Below are 25,259 nucleotides of genomic sequence, written 5' to 3' on the forward strand. Positions count from 1 at the left end.
ACCTTTAGCTCATACTAACAGCCCCATGGAGCAGATTGCAAAACCCCACAGAGTCACATCCCAAACACATGCTCTTGTTCACTAGTCTTGTTAAGATTAAAGACAGCTGAACGCATTGTGATCCTTTGCCAACATATGAACTTAAATCTTGGGGGGGGGGGGGGGGCTTGAATTTTTAAGATTAAACTCAAACATCTCCTGGTCACTTTTTTTTTTAACTGGAGTCGTTCACTATCGGTGTACCCTGCTGCAATTTGTATGATGGAGCAATCCGCAATAAAACCACCAGTCTGCATTTCCTGCAGCCCTGCTTCTCCAGGTGTGAGTGCAGCAGAATGGAATCCCCAGCCCAAAGCCAGAAGCTCTGACCCAAATTTCGGGGGCAGGAATATTCACACAGCCAGGCTAGCCCACTCCAGCCAAAGCCCATCTGTTCTTCCAATCCTCAGGAGGCCAAAATGTTTTGGAACTCTTCCAGTTGCCACTGGGGCTGCTCCAACTGAAGGTGGTGATCGATCCACTCCAGAACATACAACCTGACTCCTGTAAAGGCTCAATGCCCATGGAAGGCTTTGAAACTGACATTCACCTGCCCGCAGCAGGGTGCAAGTTCTGCCGAAGTCTTTGGAGGGGCTAAAGGGAAGAATTTTCCAGGGAAACCCTTCTAACACTCCTACCTCTTGGAATTTTATGGTCCAGTTGAAATATGCTTGAATAATGCGCCATTCCCTGGATGTAACTGTTACTTACTTCCTCCCCAACCTCAGGTCCATTTTATTTGATAAAGAAATTAATTGCACCCAGTTCTAAGATTTCCTATTCTTAAACTGATCACTGTTACCCATTTAACTGACCTTAAATGACACACATGCCACTAGCGCACTGCAAAAGATTACAATGATACCAGATGCAAAATATTTGGAAATATGCAATTGCACATTTAAAAGCCCAGAGTATTTTATTTATTCTTAAACACTGATCAGGAGTTTGTACAAGGGATTTGTGCAAAGTGGCTCAGGACACTGCTGTTCTTTGGCTGCACTGCAGCTGGTCAAGCCAACAGGGAGAATTGCATTCCATAATTGCAGATGTGCAATAATTGTTCAATAGGTGAAACTACAACAGCTTGACAAGCCTGAAACCACAGGACGCTCAAGACCCATGTTGAGTTAGTCTGGTCAGCCAGCCAGGTTCATTGATGTGAACAGCTTGGCTTCAACTGGTTAAGGTCTGAATATTGCTGAAAGAGAGACTTTTTTTAAATCGAAGAATTTTGTCTTGCATTCATCAGGACAATTCGCAAGTACACAAAATGCAAAGGGAACAACAATTTATACTGTATGAGAAGAGAGTGCTGATTGGTTGGCAAGTGCAATCTGATCGGTAGAGGCATTGCCAAATGGTGACTGACAGTTAACTAACAAGCATTGCTTGAAATTTAAACCAGACAGCTTGACTCTGATTAGTCAAGGCATTGCGCTGAGGAATGAACCAGCGAATGGCTGTCACTTATTTTGTTTAGCTGAAACAGGCACAATGTGTGTACATGTAATATCTGCAAAGAACAGGGCCCTGTGCATTAATATACATTGCTACCAGTGCAAGCAAATGCACTACACTGAGCCTGACTGACAATTGTTGCCCTATTTACATTTGGCATTCTTGTGAGTGGTCCTGATGAGTGCAAGATGAACAGCTTCAACAAAAAAGTTTTTTTTTCCCAGTAATAGTCAAATTCTGAAATACCAAACAACAATTTGGTTAAGGATTGCAGTGCTATGCCTATGCACATCTGACCTCAGTTCGTGTCAACCTGGGTTTAGGAAAAGATATGTACCTGTATAGGGAGAGCGTGCACACACTCCATAAATCGGGCAAACAGAGCCTGCATATGTGGATTGTTCAGAGATCTGGTTCTGAGACTCTTCTACACACTGATCAGTTACTGAATCAATCAGGCATCCAGCACTTCAAATTTGGAGGGGATCAGCTGTTCTATTATGCTTATTAACTGAATATGTCTGCAAAAATTAGACATTTTTATCTTGGTCTGTCTGATGCAGGGCAATCAGTAATCAGGCACTGGTGCCATTGAGATTTTTTTTAAAGAAAAAAAAGACTCATAACTGACTTATAGCTATGGATAAATGATGCAATCAGGAGTTGCAATTTTCTGGAGCTGATGACTAACTCAGTTAGGCGAGATCCTGGCAGGCTTTGGTTTATCATTATTGCAGGCTTTGGTTTATCATTATTTACCTGGCTGGACAGAGGACAAAAAACTCAATTTGCAATTATGTGGCATTGACTGATCATGGATTTGTGCAATCCTGAAATGTTAATTTATCAATGGCATTTAAGAGGACGTGTGATAACTACAGGAGGGAGAAAGGAATGGAACATTATGCTCATTTGATTAGAGGTGGGAGGCACCTTGTGACAAAACAGCTTCGAGGGTTAAATGGTCTACTCCTGTTCCAACATGTGGAGCTGAAACATTGGCATGGACGAGCTGTTCCAAATGGCCTGTTTCTGTCCCGTAAGTTCTATGCAATCTGAACTTACTGATTTGAGCCAGCCAGAGGCCAAGGCTACACAGGGAGGGAGGGAGGGAGGGAGGGAGGGAAGGGAACAGAGGTCAGGATAATTTTTGATTGAAGTCCTGTGGCAATAGCACAGGAACATCGCCCGCTAACAGACAGCGCCGGTTGGCACAGCAAAACTTTAATGCTGTGCACTGCTGAATTGGGACAAAGGGAGATCAGAATTCCTGCTCAATCTCCAATCTGAGTAGTGCCAACTGGTGCTTCAGAGTCTCGGCTCAGGGCATACTGATACTGGATGACAGGGGAGACTACTGGGGCAGTAGCCAGGTCTCTCATGTTTACTTGCAGCAATCATGAAGCACCTTGATTAACAGGCCTCACAGCTGCAGTGAAGTAAGTGGAACACATGATAGAGCGTGTGTGCATACTCTCCCTATACAGGTACAGATCTTTGCCTAAATCCAGGTTAACAAGAACAGAAGTCGACTGTGCACAGGAATAACACTGTGATCCTTTACCAAATAGTTGTTTGGTAGTACAGAAATTGAGTGTTAGTGAAAAAAAAAGACTTTTTTTGTAGAAGCTGTTTGGCTTGCACTCATCAGGAACATTCACAAGAATATCTAAAGGGAACAATAATTGTCCGTCAGGCTCACAGTGGGGTGCATTTGTGTGTACTAGTAGCTACATATATTAATACACAGGGCCCTGTTCTTTGCAGACATAACATGTACATATTTTGTTTAACTGAAACGGGCGCAATGTAAGACCAGATTTGCATTATGTAGCACCTTTCACGACCTCAAGACATCCCAAAGTTCTTTCCTGCCAACAAAGTATTCATGAAGCATAATCACCATTGTAGTGTAAGAAACATGGTAGCCAAACAATCCCTACAAACAGCAACATGATAACTACTTAAGAATCTCTTTTTTTAATTTGAAAAACAGTCATGTTGGTTGAGGGGTAATTACTGGCCAGGACACGGGAAATAATTCCCCTGCTCTTTATCAGAACAGTGCCGTGGAAACCGTTACATCCAACTGAGAGCACAGGCACAGTTTAATGTCTCATCCTGAAAATCAGCACTTCCAACACTGGAGCACTCCCTTAGCACTGCAGTGGGGTGTCACCCACTATTTTACACATTAAAAAATCTTAAGCCATGTCAGCAGCAGGACAATAGTTCATTTTTCAAGGCACTGAACTCTCCCACTAAGAAAATGCCACTGGTATATAAATTCATTGTGAATGCACAAGCAACAAATACTCTCATAACTTCTAAATTAGCAAAGTTTTAATTATGGACCAAATATTTCCTTCTGTAGAGTGCATGATTAAATTACCATTCAACTTATTAATAATGCTTAAATATTTTTAGGTGGGATAGAAGTCTCAGTGAGACAATTGTTCTTGGATGCCTATAGATGGAAGATTAGTTAATACTGTGAATAATCTTCTATGGGATAAACGCAGTGAGATCTCAGCAACTTGTGAGAAGTGATCTTCAAGCACAAATAAAAAACTCCTTGTTTCTCTAATTATAAAAAGTAAGAGGGCGGGTGGGGTAGATTTAGGAGAACAATTTCCTTCTTCCAATCATTGAGCACCATTTAAACGTGATGTAAAGTACATGCCTGGAGCCTATGCTCTCCCAGCTGGTGGGAGGACATTTCCATTTTGGGGGTAAAGAGGGAAAAAATGGAAATGGAAATGGAAAGCCATTCAGTATTTCCTTTTAAAGCATTGACTACTTCCTTTAGTATGGCTACACAATGCGTTCAGCTGTGCAATCCTCCTGCTGTGTGGAATGGTCCTGGCAGTAGAGACTAGTCCTATCCTGGAGATGACTGCATATAGGAACATCGCTACTCGCAGCCATAATGGAGATGACAGAGTAATTCTCCCACCAATCATGCCTAGAGACTGCCCCTGCCTTTAAGTAACTAGGATTCATTTCACACACAATTACGCAATTCTTCTCTACTCATTGCATTTTGGAGAAATAATCTTGCTTTTATCAGGGAAGTTATGTATTTTTGATCATTCATTTTACCTCCTTTAGCTCAATGACATCTTTAAAATAGACTCTGTAGAGTGTTTGCTGTAGTGTGTTGTACAAATAGACTGTTTGCTACAAGTCCACCCTTGCTCCAACTCATTAGCTTACACAGTGATGTCAATAGACACTCCACCAGAGATGGCCAAAACATGGCCTTTGGAGGAAGCATTTGCATGAAGATTTTCCAAAGTCCGTTACTAACAAGAGCAAGAAATGGCTTCCACCGCCCCTTCTCTATGCAAAGCAAATTCTAACCAATACCTCAAAGCCCCAGCTAGACCTTAACATCAGTCTCCAAACTGAGTGCACAACCCTTTCTGCCTCCCCACAAATTAGTGTCAAATCATTCTTTCAGCATATCTACAAACTAATAACAGCATTTCAAAGCCAACATTTAGAAGATCTCAGAGCTGAACTATATTTAAAGATAACTTTGACAAAGTCTTAAAGGTCTACACACAAAGTTTCTTTCTTAGTCACACTGGTACCTCAACCAAGTGACAAGTCATCATGCATGATTCTAGAGACAGTGATTGTCAACAAACCTCTGGCTGTGTCGGGTAACACAACAGAGCATTATAATTTCCCGACCTAACATCCCCAGCAGGGTCAATGCATAGCAGTGAGGGGAAACAAAGAATGGTTGACACTCAGCTCAACCATAGACTTTGTGCTCCAAACATCTGACCTGGCTGCGATTAGTCATCTTGCTGCAGATGAAGGACTTTTGCTGAAACTTTCCAAGGTGCATGACCACCTTTACCAATACTATTATGGCCTGACTACACCGAGACACATCTTGTATGATGGGAAGTAAGGAAATACCATTCATCATTCCCCTGTACTCACTGGGAGTCTGACCCACAGAACCCACCCGACCACTATTCCAAGGTCACTGGACAGTCTGTAAAGGCTATTGGGAAACATTAGCCAAACTAGTAAACCTTTTTGTATTTTGCCACAAACATTACCCCAGTCCTGACAAAACCCCAACGCTAATCCCAGAATAAGTTGAATACAGCAAACACTTTAAGGCCAAGTTGACTAGTGCCCATTGCCAACAAAAAGCTAGAGATGGCAGTATATATTTATTTATATATATATCTATAATTAAATAATAAACTTTTGCAATAAATGTTATATAAACTATCCTGTAGAATTTGAGTGTACTTTGTTACAAGTATAATGATTATCCTTTGAGGCCTATAACAACCTCTCAATGCTCACATTGGAGCGTCAATAAAGCTGATTATCCCATCAGATTGTACTCGTCATATAGGTAATGAAATATTAATCAAGTCATAATTTGTCTAAGTTGCAAATTTTTTTTTGTTGAATACACCTTTTGAATCAGGGTGCTCTGTAACCACATGGCAGGCAAATTAATTGATTTGGACCTTCAGTAGGAGCTGCATCACCTGTTTTTCTCTCTCTCTGTAGCCTACTTGGCTCCAGCCTTGCCTCAGTTTGCAAATATTCAGCAGGGTATTCTTCTGCCCAAGATTCTTCTTTGTAAGAACAGGTTTATATTAAAAAACTACTTCTACCTGTCACCCTGAACATCACAATAAGTGCTAAGGCATCATCATGGTTGGATCACTTGGCTGCTGAACATCACAGTCTCCAAGACTTCATCCAAAAACAAGTCCATGGCAAAGACAAGATTTGGTTGATTTTTTTTGGTGGTGGTGGGCTGGGGCGGTCGGGGGGGTGATGAAAAGGCTGTGAGGTTTCTAGATGGCTTTAGCAGAAATGAGGAAACCCACAACCATGTTTGCAAGTGATGCATCATGACTATGGCAGATTACCATCTTTTAACGGACTCTCTGCAAGATGTCATACCGCAGTGACAGTGGAGTGGAACATCACTTCCATCGATCAATGTGAGAAAGGAGAAGAGGAATAAAAACTGAATGGCCACATGGTTGAGTATCAGTATCTTTCCTTCCTCCTTTCTTCACAAAATGGTTTACCTCTTGACAAGGAAAGGAACAGTGACCACTAATTTTATAAAAAAGGCACCCATGGTAATTCCTGTCTCCCCTCCCTATCCCTTAATACAAAGCGTATTTCTCGGCAATGCAGACAGCAAAGTTGAACAAAGTTTAGTCAAAATAAAACAGGGCACATTACAGGAAAACAAAATAATGGCACATTAAAAAAAGGACCAGATGTCATGAGCAGAGTTTTAATCCTTGTGTTAGCTTGCAAGGGAAAGTAGGGGCTCTGCAGTTGGTGATATATTTCTCCTTCATTAAGAACCACATTTTGATATTATCTTGTCAGGGTATAGACAGAAACTGGCACAGGAATTTTACTTCAGTTGGGACGGAGTATTTGGGTAGGGGGTTAAAAAAAAAAAAAGGATTCTGAAAGTACAGAATACATACTTAGAACATTTCCAAAGATGAAGCAGTGATAATCACTGCATCAGTCCAAACTCATTGCGCTCCTGGAAATATTCTGTGCCCCATTTCCATTACAAAGCGAGAACCGCACAAATGCAAATTGCTTCTGGATTGTTAGTAATCTGGTTTACAAATCCTTTGCCCCCTACTCCTATTCCTAGGCAATATAGGTTTGTCAGGTTCTAACCTGTATGAATATCCAAATTAGGAAATTAGCTTTGAACAAGATCAGAAAGATTATCTTTATTCCTTTTCTCCCTCCTGCCCGAGGCTCTGGTGGTATACATTTTACAGGTGCTGTACACCCTCTAGCAGCTCACCAAAATGGCATTGTTCATGTGTGAATGCCCACAGTCTGAGTCTGCAGGTGATGTGAATTCAGGGGACAAAGTAAAGGTAAGTTCTGCCCTCACCCAGATAGCCAAGAACATACTTTTAGCAGCAGCGGCTATTTGGTGATCAGGAGTGGCAACTCCGGCTGATTTCCCCTCTGCCCAAGGGTGCCAAGGTGAACTGTAACATGATTCTATCATCCTCCAACACCTCCACCATTGTGAAAATCTACTAAACAAAAAAGATTGCAAGTGGAATTTGGGATCTGTATGGCACAGTTTAGAAGTACCCTTAACCAAATCGTAAAGAACACAGGTTAAAATAAAGATGAATCAGCCAATTGATTTACAATGATGCCCTTGGGGCTAAATACAAGACAGGTGTAAAAATCCAAGTGCCTGCAAAAATACAGCTAATATCATAGATTAAGTTCATTATTGGAATGAAGCTGGAGGCACTGCAGGGTAAACCAGCTACAAACTATCCTCCAAAACCTATCTGCTAATTGCAGGAGTAACACCAGGCAGCCACTACTTTAGATCCTTTCCACATTCAAAGTGTCCCACAGGTGTGAAGGGCTGTGAATTGGGTCACTTCATCAAAGTTGGATACATTTGATCTAAATATGCAGCTTGTTTAAGACAGGAGTCTGTATGAATAGTAACTCTAGAACTCTGTTAGGGTCTGGATTAGTACAATACAAACCTCAGCAAAATACTTGTGTGCTACAGGTTGGTTAGGATATACAACTGCACCCGATTTGTCCTGCATCAACGAAACAGCAAAAAAGTAACTGGAGAGAACACAAAAGGTTTGTTTCAGCTGTTCAGTCCTTGGACTTACAGACAGCTTCCATGGCTAACAAACATGATGTGATGCAAGGGCAGAAGTGCTCATGACCTAGAGGATAACTTGCCCTTAACTTGTGGCTTAATTCAGGATCTCTCCATATGTAGGCCACGAGTGGCCTGGAAATTAGTGCATTCTGAGTCCTTTTCCTGCACTTCAGCCCCCCAAAAAAACAAAGGGATTGTGGTTTGGAGGTGGGGTTCTCCTTTCTTCTATAAAACAAAAGAACGAGTGCTTTTCAAATAAAATAGTTGGTCTTTTAGGATTATTTACACCTCCCTCCCCCCAAAGCTCAATTATGTGAAGGGGTAAGCACCTTCAGCAGCCTGTTTGCAATAAAGAAGTCACCGCACAGGTGAAATCACGGTGAGCCCCCATGGCCCATCAGCAACAGGTACAACATTGTCTTGGGTGGACCTCAGTTGCACGAAGAGTCCAAACAGAAAAAATAACAAAGGATTAGGGCAAGGTGAAGGAAGAGAGAAACTCAGAAGTTGCTATGACCACCTTAGGGCATAGTTAGAAGATCAGAGATTGAGGTTTACATGCCAATTTGCTACTTTTGAAAATAATTAGTAACTTAGCCACGAGACCAGACAGGTTTAAGCTTGTACAGCTACTTTAAACCATTGCCCCCCCTTTGACTGAAACTGCTTTTATACTGCAAGAAGCCTGCAGTTGATTGCCATCAGATCCAAGAATTGTAGGTCTAGTGGAGCTAGCTACAAGCTGAATTCAAAACCACCAGGACTTTCATAAAGCCAGCCTGCCAGTAGACCCATTTTTAATATATTTGTTTAAGTGGATCATCCTTGCTGTGTTCTCTGCAAATCCTGGCAGTGTTATATTTAGCTGGCAGTCATCCACACGATACTCACGTCTCCAGGAAACGTTAGCAACAGCGCAATTTAAAAAAAACTCAGGTTGAAGAAGCACAAAAGTTTATCAACTGATTGTAACTGACTTCTGGTGTCTTGCAGAAGACAGCAAAATAGGGAGGAGTGACATCCTGTAATTAAGGGACTCTGGATTGTGCCAACTGCTGAAAGCTACCCAAGAGCATCCTGACTTCAATAAGCCAATCAGGAGCTGGACCAGAAAGTGGCATGAATGGAATTGTTTTTAAACACATTAAATTATAAAAAAAAAGACAAGACAAACCTTTCAACTTCCAACAATCCAGAAAGAAAAATACCAATGTTAGTATTCCCAAAATGAAAACCTTGGCTTTGCAGCCGTGCCTGATCTCTAATTCCACTTCCAGCTACCCGAGAGTGGGCAGCTCTTGACCATCATACACAACTGTCTTGTAATAGAGGCTCTTTGCCATCGGGACTCGCACTCTGTGGACTGTGGGGGTGGCCCTGGGATCCATTATTGTGTTTCTTCCAGCTGCCAGAGCGCAGAGGGAGGCCACTGTGCTCGGGGATGAATAAGGCGACCAGCAGAGACAGCAACACCGAGCACGCACCAAAAAGAAAAGGAGGTCCTGGGATTATGGTACTCTAAGGAGAATAAGTGAGAGAGAAAAAAATACATCGAATTACTGAAGTTATAAACTTGCAAGCCTTTTAAAAATAATTTAACTCAAGGGGAACAGCTTAATTTTAAAACTCATTCTAGAAAAGATTTCACGCGAGGGAACTTGTCAAAATTCTCATTTTTCTTATATTCATTTGCGTTATGTCCATTAACGAAGAGGAAAATTAGCAAGGTACATGCATAACATCACATTTCGAAATGCTTCAGGTATAAAAAACTTTGAACTATGGCGACTTATGTATGGAATTATGACAGTTTTGCACATTGTCAGTTTGCACACACACTTATAACCTGATCTCCTATTAGTGGCATCAGTTTGAGGGAGAAATGAAGGCCAAGGCACCAAGAGAACTCCCTGCCTTCAGCTGCCTGCCCTAAGCTCTGGAATTCCCTCCCTAAACTTCCACACCTCTTTTATTTCATTTCAAGGTGCTCCTTAAAACCTCTCTCTTGGACCAGGTTTTTGGTCACCTATTGTAATATCTTATGCGGTTTGGTGTCAATTTTTGTTTCATTACACATCCTGAAAAGTTCGTTGGGATGTTTTACTACATTAAAGGCAAAATATAAATGCAAATTGCTGTTGCTGCTATTGCTCCAAAGGCATTGTGGTGGTAATGTCACTGGACTAGTAATCCAAAGGCCCAGGCTAATGCTCTGGGGACATGGGATCAAACCCACCACAGCAGTTGGTTGAGATTAAATTCAATTATAGTTAATAAATCTGGAATTGAAAGCTAGTCTTAGCAATGGTAACCATAAAATATTATCAGCCGCCAGGAAAAAAAAAAACACCTGGTTTATTAATGTCTTTTAGGAAGGAAACCTTACCCAGTCTGGCCCATGGGTGCATGACTCCATTCCCACAGCAATGTGGCTGACTCTTATCTGCCCTCTGAAATGGCCCAGCAGTTCAAGGGCAATAAGGGATGGGTAACAAATGCTGGCCTTGCCAGTGATACCCACATCTCAAAATAAAAAAAAAAATCCATCTGAACAGGCAGATTTGGGCGCTGGTTTAATGTCTTATCAGAAAGACAGCAACTCCAATGACATCACAGAAGTTATTGATATTCTACTGATCACAAGTAGGCTCATCTGTGGACCTACAGCTTTCTTGTGCTGAGGTCAGAACAGTGTTAGACCTGGTATGGAAATAGAATCATACAACAGAGAAGACAACCATTTAGCCCATCTTGCCCGTGTCTGCTATTTAAAAGAGCTGTCCAATTGGTCCCATGTGCCCTTTCCCCATGACCCTGCAAATTTATCCTTTTCAAGTACTTATCCAGCTCTTTTAAAGCTACTATTGCAACAAATTTCTCCCTTATTTTCAGGTAGCGTTTCTAGATCATAACTTGATGCATAAAATAATTTATCTCCAACTGCCATCCAATTTTTTTGCCAAGTTTCTTAAATTTGTGCTCTAGTAATCAACCTGACAGTGGAAGCAGTTTCTCCTTCCTAAAGCATGGGGCCCAGAATTGAACATAATATACCAGCTGGGCCTAACCAGTCCCTTTATAAAAGTTTAGCATAACTTCTTTGGCTTTTGTACTCTATGCCTCTATTTATAAAGCCAAGGATCCCATAACTTTTTTCAACAGCATTAACGTAGGTGATTGCACCTCATAAAGGTATGAGGGAGCTAGGTTCACACAAAAATTGTTTCTTTACCTCATCAGTTGGATTCTGCATGTTTCCTTTTGGAACTTTGCCTGGGTTATCAACATCTCCCATTTCATTTAACTCCACGTGAAAAAGGTAGAATACAAATCCATACAGCGCTGGACCAAGGCCATTGCACAATCCACGGATTCCAGTGATCATTCCTTGCACAACTCCTGTAGGAAAAAGGAAAGGCCATCTCAAATGTAAATCCTCGGAATGAAGACTTCACATTTTAACTATTATTTGTTAATCAAGGATTGAGCAGATGGGATGAATTTACTCTTGCCCAAACTAAAACTAATCACAAACTATATTTGAACAATGAAAACTCTTTTAGAATTGCATGTACCAATCAGTTGTCCCCTCCCCTCATGTCCTAGGGAGACTGGAGCTTTACTGGGAAATGGTTTCCCAACTGTGAGCATGGGCAAATGCGGACAGGCTGTAGCCGTTTATATTTCCAATTTCAAGCAGTTGCAGTATTTGCCTTTTGGTTTTATGGTTGAGTCTGTATGGCTATGAAAGGCATAACAATTCACACGTACGCAATGGTTACCTGACAACAATTTGAAATCAGTGTCTTGACTGATTCTTCCTTCTCCCCTCAACTCTGGCCCACTCCATGGGCATTGAGACCAATTGTAGTGATGCTGAGATCAGTTTATGCAGTAAAGGTATTTGACCAGAGACCTGCTGTTCTGTGTGGCTTTAGTTTATTGCCTCAGTGATCCTCCAAACAGAAATCCTACAGAAAATGGCATTTCACATTCACCTGATGACAAAGTGGGTATGTGGAGATAGGAACATCAAATTCACCCCTTATCAACTGCTTATAACATTCACGTGATTTAGATTGCAATTCTTGGGAAGGTTCAAAATCATTTTGCACCTGCTGTACACAACGAGTGTGGACTCAGGAGGAGGAGGAGAAAACGGCCTACCTTGTTGATCTGGATCGGCATTCCTGGAAACCAGGGCACTGACCGCTGGGAAGGTGATGCTGGACATGGCGGCCACGGCTCCTGCTGCCCACATCATCCTGCGGGATCAACAAAAAACATTCAGTGCCAACATATCAATGGCGAATGCTAGTTCTCCAGGCCATGTTCTAGCACTCTACAGTTCAGAAAACTGGCAATGTGGGCCCTTGAAAATGTAGGTGCAGCATTAGAATAAGAAAGCTGATTTTAGGAATGTAAGCACAGGGCACCAGTTCCCATGGCACTGTGCGAGTACACCTTTATTAATGCTATTGTAGCTGACAGTAAAGTGAAATGGTAAAGCATCAGAGAGCATCAATATCCATTATATTTATATATTGTTCCAAGTGTAGGAAATAGACAGCATAGAAGCACCTATACAAACTTTAGCAAATCAACCTTAAAACACAGGATTATGTGCTTACAGATCTGCTACATATCACTATGAATGACAACTTCACATATTCATTTTAAAACTATTTTGATAGACACCTAAAAAATAAAAAGAACACCGCTCATTTAAAGGGATTTGCGAGCTTTGCTGTTATCACTGAAACCACAGAAAAGTTACAGTGCAGAAAGAGGCCATTCAGCCCATTATGTCTGCGCTGGCCAGAAAGGAGAAAAAAGATATTAGCTGCTCATTTTAATCTCACTTTCCAGCACCTGGAATGAATGGACCATTGAATATGTTTATTTGCCAATAATTCTCAGTTTGTACCATCCCTTTTGTTTCCTCCTCTACTGCTACCCCCACCATGGCCCATTGTAAAGAAAGTGGTTCATACTCAGCCCTCCTCCATCTTGGTTCCTTTCTGGATAAGATGCCAAAATAAAACATACACTAAACCTAACAGCATGTTAACTAGATTCTGGTCTACTTGAAGGTTACAGCGCTTCAGATGCAGATCCAGGGACCTTATAAATGAGTTGAGTGTTTCAGCCTCAACCACCAACTTAGGCAGTGAATTCCAGATGCCCACCACCCTCTGGGTGAAAAAGCTTTTCTTCATGTCCCCTCTAATCCTCCTACCAATCACCTTACATCAATGCTCTGGTAATTGACCCCTCAGTTGGGGAAACAAGTCTTTTCTGTCTACCCTATTTAGGCCCCTCAATTTTGTACACCTCAATTAGGTCACCCTTTAGCCTCCTCTTTTCTAAGGAAAACAATCCTAGCCTATCCAATTATCATTGTAAATAAAACTCATTTCCCCAAAATTGGTTGCTCTGCATGAAGCGGACATAATTTAGGCACATATGCTCATTTGTTTTAGTTACTTTCTGTTTAGCAGGCTATACTTTATCACTAATTCTGTACAGACAGCTGGGACTGCAAATGTGACTGTAGACCAACTGAGCTCATATCCAGTCAGCCATGACTTCATGACGTAAGATGTACCCAATAAGACCTTGCGGTTTTTAAGTTGCCATGGCAAATGTTCTCAGGCAGTTTTGCTTCATCATTTCCTTTGACCTCAAGGGAGAGGCTTAGGAGCAGGTTGCTCTGGCAATGTCAAGAAGTTGGATGGGAAAGGAGATAAAACACAAGCTGAGCTGTTTGGGGAGGAAAGAGTGTTTTGTACTTCAAATAGGCTGGAAGCTAGTTAACTTGCTGTCAGGCTAAGTGTATATTTTGTTTTGGCATCCTATCCAGAAAGGAACCAAGATGGAGGAGGAAACAAATGTGATGGTGCAAACTGAGAATTAATGGCAAATAAACATATTCAATAGTCCATTCATAAACTGAAACCAAGAGTCATTAAAGTGAATAAGGAATTCAGGAAAAACTTCTTTACCTAGAGAATGGTGAGAATGTGGCACTTGCTACTGCAAAGAGTAACTGAGATGAATAGCATAGATATAGTTATGAGAATGCAAGATAAGCATGAGAGAGAAAAGAATAAGGTATGATGAAAGGGTGAGATGAAGCATAATGGAAGGAAATTCACATGGAGCATAAATATCAGCATGGTCCACACTTTGGCTGCTCCTAATCCCAGGATAGTGGTTTTAAAAGATGCTATAAAAATGCAAGTCTTTCCTTCAGGTTGGAGCCACAGCAGAAAACTACTTACGTAAGCAACATCACTACATGCAAAAACGTCCTTAGGAACATACTAGCTGAAAAAAGACCAAGGTCTATCTAGTTCACCTTTTACCATTCTAGTAGTCACATGATATAATAATGGAGTTAGTGATGAATCACAGCAACCAACTGTTACGTCTTAATGGTGCAATTATAGATGTTTCTCTGAGGCTGAGGGCCAAAACACCTGGCTGGGGGCGGTGGTGGCAGCTGCGTAGAGAGAGCTTCACTCTACTTCTAATAGTGCTGTAACAGATCTGGGATTAGTTGCTGCTGCCACTGGGCATTTGTAATGGGCAAGGGTTACAAAGAGTAGGAATAAACGGTCTTTTACCCTGAATGGCAGGCAGTGACTAGTGGGGTACCGCAGGGACCCCAGCTATTCACAATATATATTAATGATTTAGATGTGGGAACTAAATGTAATATCTCCAAATTTGCAGATGACACAAAGCTGGGTGGGAAGGTGAGCTGTGGGGAGCATGCAGGGATGTTTCAGTGTGATTTGGACAAGCTGAGTGAGTGGGCAAATGCATGGCAGATACAGTATAATGTGGATAAATATGAGGTTATCCACTTTGGTAACAAAAACAGAAAAGCAGATGAATGGCTATGAATTGAAAGAGGAGAATGTGCAACAAGACCTGGGTGTTCTCGTACACCAGTCGCTGAAGGTAAGCATGTAGATGCAGCAGGCAGTAAAGGGAGCAAATGGTATGTTGGCCTTCATTGCGAGAGGATCTGAGTACAGGAGCAGGGATTCTACATGGCTTGGTGAGACCACACCTGGATTATTGTGTGCAGTTTTGGTCTCCTTGTCTGAGGAAGGATGTTCTTGCTATAGAGGGAGTGCAGCGAAGGCTTACCAGACTGATTCCTGGGATAGCGGGGCTGACATATGAGGAGAGATTGAGGATTATTTTCGCTGGAGTTCAGAAGAATGAGGGGGGATCTCATTGAAAGCTACAAAATTCTAACAGGACTGGACAGGGTAGATGCAGGAAGGATGTTCCCAGTGGTGGGGGAGTCCAGAACCAGGGGTCACAGTTTGAAGATATAGGGTAGACGATTTAGGACTGAGATGAAGAGAAGTTTCTTCACCCAAAGAGAGTGGTGAGCCTGTGGAATTCGCTACCACAATAAGTAGTTGAGGCCAAAACACTATGTTTTCAAGGAGTTAGATATAGCTCTTGGGGCGAAAGGGATCAAAGGATATGGGGAGAAAGCAGGAGCAGGCTATTGAGTTGGATGATCAGCTATGATCATGATGAATGGCGGAGCAGGCTCGAAGGGCCAAATGGCCTACTCCTGCTGCTGTTTTCTATGTATTCTGCCCAACACCAAATAGCACACTTAATCAAGGTGCACAAAAAGTGTCAAGAGCAAAGCAGTGTGAATCTGTTTTACTGTAATTTATTCTTTTTATTTCACTTGCAGCCTGTTTCTCAGAAGACAGCTGGTCTCACTGCCAGTGGAGTTTACTTGATGTTGTTGATGTTTCATTGGTGCAGGTTTCAACTGAGAAATAGTATATTGATTATTAGGCAAATGGTTTCCCAGTAATGTTAAAATCTGGTTCAGCTGGACTCTGGGCTGTTTTTACTTCATTATCTCCTTTCCAGAGTATTTTAATATTTGCTCCTGTACAAGAAAGCTTTTTTTTCCTCTATTAATCAACACATTTTATGCCTCTGAAATGCCAATTTATTTTTTTTAAATGAGCTTTTTAAATATGTTTGTGCCACTGTTTACCTCCTTGATAAAACACTAGTTGTCCTACAGTACCTCTCCCAGGAAGTCATTTTTCATGCTACCCAAGCCACTGAGCTGCTGGGGACATCACAAGCCCCCGCTCAATGTCCACTCACACTAACAAGGGTCACTGGATACCATTCAGGAACAGAAATCCAGTCTTATCTTCTCCTCAAAAAAGGCTTGCTAAAGTCCAACCCTAGCTCCCCTGTAATAAAAACAGAAAATGCTGAAAAAACTCAGCAGGTATGACACCATCTATGGAGGGAGAAACAGTTAACATTTCGAGTCTATATGAGCCTTCTTCAGAGCAGCTAGCTCCTCTGTGCTCTTCCCAGGGAAGATCAGGTAACTTAAAGAGCTGACGTTAAAACTGGGATTTTCCCGTTCTATGCGGTTTAGCCATTCGCTTCTTGGACCAGTGTTCAACACCGGAAACCATTCTCACTCTCTAGGCAAACACCCTTAGTATATTTTTCCCAGTCATTTTCAGAAATAGAATCATCCTACACAGAATGTGATCATTCTATGCTCTCTGCCTGTGCCAGCTACTGGAAAAGATTTATTCACTTAGGTCCATCACCCAATTTCTTTCTTCATAACCCTGAAAATTCTGTTTCAAGTATTTATCTAATTCCCTTTTGAAAGATACTACCGGATCTGCTTCCATCACCCTTTTAGTTCCAGATAGTAACAGCTTGCTGCGTAAAAAATTCAGCTGCCTTCTGGTTCTTTTCCCAATTATCTTAAATCTGTCCTATTATTAACTCTCCTGCCAGAGGAAACCATTCTCCTTATTTACTCTCTCAAAAACCTTCATTATTTTAAAACACCTCTAACCGTATGGGATGAGACTGGCAGCTAACATAAAAGGGAATCCAAAATTTTCTACGGGATAAATAAGTTAGTAAAAGGGTGGCAAAAGATGGGGAGGTGCCAATTACAGTCGAAAAGGGGATTTACAAGGCAAGGCTGAGATATTAAATGAACATTTTGCATCTGTTTTTACCAAGGAAGATGCTGTGCAAGTCACTGTTAAAGAGTAGTTAATTCAGACACTTGAAGGGTTTAAAATTGATAAGGAGGTGATATTGGATAGGCTGCCTGTGCTTCAAGCCAATTACCTGGGACCAGGTGAGGTGCATTCAAGGACACTGGGGAAAGTGAAAATGGAAATTACGGAAGTATTGGCCATAATTTTTCAGTCTTCCTTAGATTCGGGGTGGTCCCAGAAGACTGAAGAATTGCAAACATTGCTTCATTGTTCAACAAAGGGTGCAAAGATCAGCCCAGCAACTACAAGCCAGTCAGTTTAACCTCAGTGATGGGGAAGCATCTAGAAAATTCAAGACAAAATTAATAGTCACTTGAGCAAATGCAATTAATTAATTAAGGAAAGCCAGCAAGAATTTGTTATGGGCAAATGTTTAACTAACTTGTTTGAGTTTTCTGACGAGGTAAAAGAGAGGGTTGAGGGCAATGCTGTTGATGCAGTGCACTTAGACTTCCAAAAGGCATTGATAAAGTACTGCGCAACAGACTTGTCATCAAAGTTAGAGCTCATGGAATAAAAGGAACAGGAGCAACATGGATATAAGATTAATCATGTGACAGGAAAGGGTGTAAACAGTTTTTCGGACAGGAGGAAGGTTTATAGAGTGCCACCTCAGGGGTCAGCTGTTAGAACCCTTGCTCCTCCTGATATATATTAATGGACTAAACCTTAGAGTACAGGGCAGAATTTCAAAATGTGCATATGATACAAAATTTGGAAATATTGTGAACTGAAAGGAGGATAGTGTAGAACTTCTTACATATACGTTGGTAGAATGGGCAGACAATTGGCAGATGAAATTTAATGCAAAGAAGGGTGAAGTGATTCATTTTGGTAGGAAGAACACAGACACAAGAAAATCAAAGGGTGCAATTCTAAAAGAGGCGCAGGAGCCACTAAAGGTAGCAGGACAAATTGAGAGAATGGTTAATAAAGCACGTGCCATCTTGGGCTTTATCAATAGGGGTATAGAGTAAAAAAGCAAGGAAGTTATGATAAACTTGCATAAAACTCTGGTTCGACCTCAACTGGAGTATTGCGGCCAGTTTTGGGAACACTTTAGGAAGGATGTGAAGACGAGAGGGTGAATAAACGATTCACGAAAATTCACCAAAGATGAGGAACTTTAGTTACGCAGATAGACTGGAGAAGTTGGGACTATTCTCCTTGGAGAAGATTGAGGGGAGATTTGATAGAGGTATTCAAAATCATGAGGGGCCTGGACAGAGTAAATAGGGAGAAACTGTTCACACTGGTGACGGCTAGAGAACCAAACAGCATAAATTTAAGGTAATTAGCAAAAGCAGCAATGAAGACATGAGGGATACAACTTTTTCATGCAGCAAATGGTTAGGATCTGGAATGTGCTGTCTAAGTGTGTGGTGGAGGCAGGTTGGGTTATTATATGGAAAGGAAGAATGTGCAGGACTATGGGATATGGCAGGTGAGTGGCTGTAAGTGAATTGCTCCTTCAGAGAACCAGCACAGACATTAGAGGCACAAGTGGCTGTGTTATGTGCTGTAACCATTCTATGATTCCACTGAATGTCTCCTTAACCTTCTCTGCTCCAAGGTGAAAAATTCCAACTTCTCTAGTTTCTCCACAGAACCCCTGGTATTATTCTAATAAATAGAATGATACAGGAAGCTGTCATACAGTCAATTGTGCCTATGTTGGCTTTGAAGAGCTATTCACTACCTTTACATCCCCTACTTTTTCTGCATGCACAAAGCTGCAATCTCCTCTCCACTCTCTCCATACAGCTTTCTATAATTTATATAACCTAATAATTTTTAATGTATAATATATATTATAACCTAATAATTTAATATGTTATAATATAAATATAAGATGTTTTACCAGTACATTAAGAGCAAGAGAATAACTAAAGAAAAGGTGGGGCCTATCAGATGTAGATGGTAACTTGGGGATTGATGCAGATGTGGACAAGGTTCTCAATGAGTACTTTGTCTCTGTCTTCACTAAGAAGAGGGATGCTGCAGACATTTTAGTTAAAAAGGAGTGTGAAATATTAGATACAAAAGCATAGTGAGAGAGAAAGTACTGTAGGGACTGGCATCCTTGAAGGTGGATAAATCACCAGGGACAGATGGATTGTATCCCAGGCTGTTGAAGGGAGCCAGCGACAAAATAGCAGATGCTCCAAGGATCATTTCCCAATCCTCACTAGATATAGGTGAGGTCTGTGAACATTGTACCATTATTTAAAAAGGGTGCAAGGCATTGGCCAGAAAATTATAGGCTGGTCAGTCTGACTTCAGTGGTGGGAAAATTACTGGAAATAATTCTGAGAGACAGGATAAACTGTCACTTAGAAAGACACGGATTAATCTGGGATAGTCAGCATGCTTTTGTTCGGAGAAGATCGTGTCTTACCAACTTTGAGGAAGTAACGAGGATTGATGAGGGTAATGCAATGGATAATGTCTACATTGATTTCAGTAAGGCATTTAACAAAGTCTCACATGGCAGGCTGCTCAGGAAAGTGAGACCTCATGGGATACAGGGGAAGGTGGCAGGTTGGATCCAGAATTGGCTCAGTGACAGGAAACAAAGGGTAATGGTCGATGGATGTTTTTGCAAAGGAAAACGGTTTCACAGGGCTCAGTGCTTAGGGCCTTTGCTGTTCGTTGTAGATATTAATGATATAGACTTAAATATGGGAGGCATGATTGGGAAATTTGCAGGTGACACAAAAATTTGTAGTTGATAGTGATGAGGATAGCTGTTAACTCCAGAATGTTATCAATGGTTTGGCTGAGTGGGCAGAGAAGTGGCAAATGGAATTAAATCCGGAAAAGTGAGACACAATGCATTTGGGGAGAGCAAACAAAGAAAGGGAATACTCAAATGGGAAGATATTGAGAGGGGTTGAGAAAGTGAGGGACTTTTTCACCTAGAGGGTGGTGAGTGTTTGGGACTCACTGCCTAAGTTGGTGGTTGAGGCTGAAATGCCCAACTCATTAAAAAAGGTACCCAATCTACGCTTGAACTGCTGTGGCCTGCAAGGCTATGGAACAGGTGCTGGAAAGCAGGATTAAAATGAGCAGCTAGTATCTTTTTTCTCTTTTGGCCAGCGCAAATACAATGGGCTGAATGGCCTCTTTCTGCACCATAACTTTTCTATGGTTCGAACCCTAAAAAAGCCTCTCTGATCTCCATGCAAATGCTAAACTAGTAAAACTGGAAATTGCTTGCATCTTCAGGGCATCCTCACTGAAAAAATGCTGATTTATAAACAGGACACCGACAATTGCCTGGAGTGTGTGTGTGTAGAACTTGGGGACATAGTCTCAGGATAAAGGGTCGGCCATTTAGAACCAAGATGAGAAATTTCTTCACTCGGGAAGTAGATCCATGGAATTCTCCCAGAAGTCTACGGGTGCTCAGATGTTGAGTTTATTTGAGGCCGATATCGATAGATTTTTAGACTCTAAAGGAATGAAGGGATTTGGGGTCAGTCAGGAAAGTGAGATGAGGTCAAAGATCATCCATGGTCTTTCTGAATGACAGAGCAGGTTTGAGGGGGTGTATAGCATTCGCCTGCTCGAGTGATGTTCGAGTGATCCTTCAAAGGAAACACACACTTACCAGGGCTGAGATCCAAAGCCGTACCAAGCTAGCTGGAGAATTTGGAAGCCGAGGCCCAGGAGGATGGTGTTCTTATGCCCTATGGACCTCATCAAGATGCCAAGCACCACAGTCTGCAAACCAAATACAAGTGAAATGAACGTTTGATCAGTAAAAGGAAAAGAAATTAAATACATGCTGGAAAAACTCAGTTGGCATCAGCATATAATCCTTATTTCCTCCATTATTTGCTGACGAAGTTAACTACAGTATTCTCACAGCTGACTCGCTCTAAGCAGATCACACTCAAAATACTCCTATTTTAAGTAGCAGGCACTTACTTGAGCTAAAATGGAAAGGATTCCCACGACTGCAATAAAGGCAGCTACAGTTTCTGAGGAAAATCCAATTACCTAGAGAACACAAAAATCACAATAAATAGAAGAATGAATAATTTTTAAAAAATACACACATGCATCTTAAAGTGTTTAAAGTTCTGAAACAGGCCAGTGCAACAGGTGGTGTTTATGCTCCACAAGCCTCCTCCCACCATTCTCCATCTAACCCTGCTAACACATCCTTTTACTCATTTCTCCCTCATGCACATATCTAGCTTCCTCTTAAACACATCCATGCTGTTCACTGCAACTGCTCCTTGTGGCTGCGAGTTCCAGTTTCCAACCACCTCTTACATGGAACATGTCAGGTGACTCTGTAATCATAACTCCATTCATCAAGAGAGCTCACTGCTCACGTCAGCAGAGGTCAAGCCAGGAGTTAGAGCCCATTACTGCTGGGGAGCTGAATTCATATCAGACAGGATGTGCTAATTCAGAGTTGTTATGGATTCTTAACTCAGGCCATCAAACACTTCAGCCTACTTGGGAGAAGGCAGAACTACACTGAGGGCTGTTTCTCTCTCCACAAAGTTGAGTTAACGTTTCGAGTCCGTATGACCCTTCTTCAGAGGTCATACAGACTCAAACCGTTAACTCTGTTTCTCTCTCCACAGATGCTGTCAGGCCTGCTGAGTTTTTCCAGCATTTTCTGTTTTTATTTCAGATTTCCAGCATCCGCAATATTTTGCTTTTAACTTAAATTTCTTTGTCTTTTTAAATTAAATGTTTAAACCTTGCAGAGTCCAGAAATACTGAGGCCAACTGTCACACCCTTACTGCAGCCACCAGACAGTAGTTAACTGAGCACATCATGGGTATCAAACTCAAGTTACACGTTCCAAGAGGTGTTGATCGCAGCCCTCAAGAAAAGGGAAAAAAACATTCCCTTACAGAACAACCTTCACATTTTTAGCACATCCTGAATTGCTTAATAGTTAGTGAGTTACCTTTTGAAGGAACTTATAGGCAAACATGGCAGCTGGTTTACATTCAGCAAGGGTCCAAAAACAGCAGTGAGATGAATGACCAGTTAATCTGTTTTTGTTTGAGGAATGGATAGACAAGAACACAAGAGACAGGAGTAGACTATATGGTCCATCAGGTCTTCTCCACCATTCAAAATGATCACTGCTGATCTTGGGCTTCAACTCCACTTTCCTGCCTGCACCTCATATCCCTTGATTCCACGAGACATCAAAAATCTCCTTATCCCAGCCTTAAATAGTCAACAACAGAGCATTCACAACTCCCTAGGGTAAAGAATTCCAAAGATAAGATTAACAACCCTTTGAGTGAAGTAATTTCTCCTCATCTCAGTCCTAAACGATTGACCCGTTATCTGGAGACTGTGCCCCCATCTTTTAGATTCCCCGAGTGGAAGAACTTCTGTGCCTACCCTGTCAAGCCCCTTCAGAATCCTGTATATTTCAATGAGATCATCTCTCATATTCTTTTAAACTCGAGACTATGGGCTGAATTTTGCCGTCGGCGAGCAGGGGGCGGGGTCCGCTCACCAATGCGGGATGGCGTTGGGCAGAACCACCAACGTCATCCCGCCCCATTTAAATTTTCAGGAAGGTAGGCCCACAGCAAAATCAACTGCGGGCCCGCCGACCTGTCAATGGTCAATTGAGGCCATTGACAGGAGCATTGATACAATTAAAGGACCTGCCCATCCAACCTTACGGTTGGCGGGCAGGCCAGGAGCCCCAGTGGGCAATAGAAAAAACATGAAACCTCATCCACCAGCAGGATGAGGTTCCATGTAGGGATTTTAAAAGTTTATTAAAGTTTTAGTGTTATTAATGAACATGTCCCATCTCATGAGGGGGACATGTTAAGAATTTTTTTTTCTATTTTTAATATTTTTTAAAAAGTGTCAGCGATTTCCCTGAGGCAGCACTTAGCCTCAGGGAGATGTGCGCTCTTTCGTGTGCATGCGCAGAAGAGCGCACTCTCGCTTTTTGGGAATCCCCTCCCTGCAGACATCACACTGGGTGGGCCTTAATTGGCCCGCCCACATAAAAAAGCGGCAGGGATTGGCTCCCTGCCCGCCGAAGATTGGGTTGGGCCCGCCCACCAGGCAGAAAATTCTGCCCTATAGGTCCAATTTACTCAGCTTCTCATCATCAGACAACTCTCTCATCCCAGGGACCAAGCTAGTGAACCTTCACTGTACAGCCTCCTAAGTATATCTTTTCTTAAATGTGCATACAGTACTCCAGTTGTAGGAGACCCAATCCTCCATCACCTTCAACTCCTCATCCCCTTCCTACAGCACCTTCCCATGCAATTGCAGAAGGTGCAATACCTGCAACTTTGCCTCCTCCCTGCTCACCACCCTAGGCCCCAAACACTGCTTTCAGGTGAAGCAGTGCTTCCTTGCACCTCCTTCAATTTCATCTACTGTATTCGCTGCTCCCAATGCAATCTCCTTTACATTGGGGAGCCTAAACACAGACTGGGTGACTGCTTTGTGGAATGCCTTCGCTCAGCCCGCATGCATGACCCAGATCTTCCTGTCGCTTGCCATTTCAACTCAGTATCTTGCTCTCAGGCCCACACGCCCATCCATGTAATGTTCCAACGCAAACTGGAGGAACAGCACCTCATCTTCCAGCCTCAACACGAAGTTCAACAACTTCAGAGCGTGAACTTTCTCCTCCATCTTTCCCTGTTTTAAATCCATTAAAAAAAATTTTTTGTATTTATTTATTCATTTTTAAATTTTTAATTCTTTTTCCCCAAGCGCTCCCCCACAAAAACCGGGCCATCTGCCACTTGTTGCTATATTGTGCTTTCACAGAACCTGACCTTTGTTCTGCTATTAACACATTCTGCTATCTTACCATTATGCCACCAGAAGCACCTTCTTTCGCCTTTTACACTACCATTAACACTCCTTTTGTCTTGTGTCCATGACATCTTTGTCAATCTCTCCTGTGCTCTCATCTATCCATGATCTTCTAGTCTGCTCCACCCCCTCAAAAGGTATAAAATCCATCACATTTCTACTTCTCTTTAGCTCTCAAGAGGCATACAGACTCAAAATGTTAACTCCGTTTCTCTCTCCAAAAAAACTGCCAGACCTGAACTTTTCTTGCATTTTTTGTTTTTATTTTAGTACTCCAGGAGACTATAGGCTGGAACTGGGAGAGAGACTGCTATTCTTCATCAGTGCCATGGGCTTTTATGTCTAACTGAACAAGCAAACAGACTCTTACCAGAGAGACACATCTGCCAATACAGCACTTAATCCCTTCAGTCCTGTCCGGCATGTCACCCTGGATTGCGTATGCAAAGTGGGGTCTTGAACCCACAAATTTCTGACTTGGAAGTGACAGTGCTACCCACTGAGCCAAGCCAACATAAAAAGAGGAAAACAAAGGCTACCTGTGATCAGATTGAAGGAGGCTAGACATGCTAGCAGCGGCAATAAAAGAACAGATACACTACAAGGAGATCCCAGTGTATCTGAACTGCACTGTTAATGAAGCAATAGACAATCCCACAGAACAACCATCAAGGACATCGATCTGGACACATTTCAGGAAACCGCATTTAGAATTCAATGACTCCAACTCGAATTTCTTGCTCTTCAATTTTGAAACAACTGGTTTTACTACTTCTGGTCCTAAAACCATTCCAAAATCATCAACAAATTAACAGCAATTCAGACTTGGGTGTTAAAGGCATATTGATCTATAAAAAAATGTAGGTGGAGAAAGTTCAACCTAATTCCATTGCTTTAACTCCCATACAGTTTGTTAATCCTCCACCTGAGGGTCAATTACGAGGCGGCATAGATTTAAGGTGATTGGTAGAAGGATTAGAAGGGACATGAACTTTTTCACCCAGAGGGTGGCAGGCATCTGGAATTCATTGCTTAAGTTGGTGGTTGAGGCTGAAATGCTCAACTCATTTAAAAAGGTACCTGGATCTGCATCTGAAGTGCTGTAACCTACAAAAAGGGACAGGCCAGG

The 25,259-nt window shown here is 41.9% G+C and overlaps 1 protein-coding gene across 2 annotated transcripts in view; it reads right to left on the reverse strand.

Annotated features, from left to right (window-relative positions):
- Window positions 1–6,698: 6,698 nt before the first annotated feature.
- LOC121286818 (hippocampus abundant transcript 1 protein-like) overlaps window positions 6,699–25,259 on the reverse strand; it is a 51,206-nt gene continuing 32,645 nt past the window's right edge. The window contains exons 8-12 of one of the 2 annotated variants that reach the window (XM_041203874.1): window positions 21,220–21,291; window positions 20,900–21,012; window positions 12,353–12,450; window positions 11,418–11,584; window positions 6,699–9,703 (exon numbers count right to left, since the gene is read on the reverse strand). In XM_041203874.1, coding sequence (XP_041059808.1) covers window positions 9,491–9,703; window positions 11,418–11,584; window positions 12,353–12,450; window positions 20,900–21,012; window positions 21,220–21,291 — 663 coding nt within the window. In that variant the 3' untranslated portion in view covers window positions 6,699–9,490. Of the gene's footprint in view, window positions 9,704–11,417; window positions 11,585–11,967; window positions 12,157–12,352; window positions 12,451–20,899; window positions 21,013–21,219; window positions 21,292–25,259 lie in introns of those variants that run through there. The other variant, XR_005945071.1, reaches the window with a different exon arrangement.

Source organism: Carcharodon carcharias, chromosome 14, assembly GCF_017639515.1.
Source record: "Carcharodon carcharias isolate sCarCar2 chromosome 14, sCarCar2.pri, whole genome shotgun sequence".
NCBI classification, from domain to species: Eukaryota; Metazoa; Chordata; class Chondrichthyes; order Lamniformes; family Lamnidae; genus Carcharodon; species Carcharodon carcharias.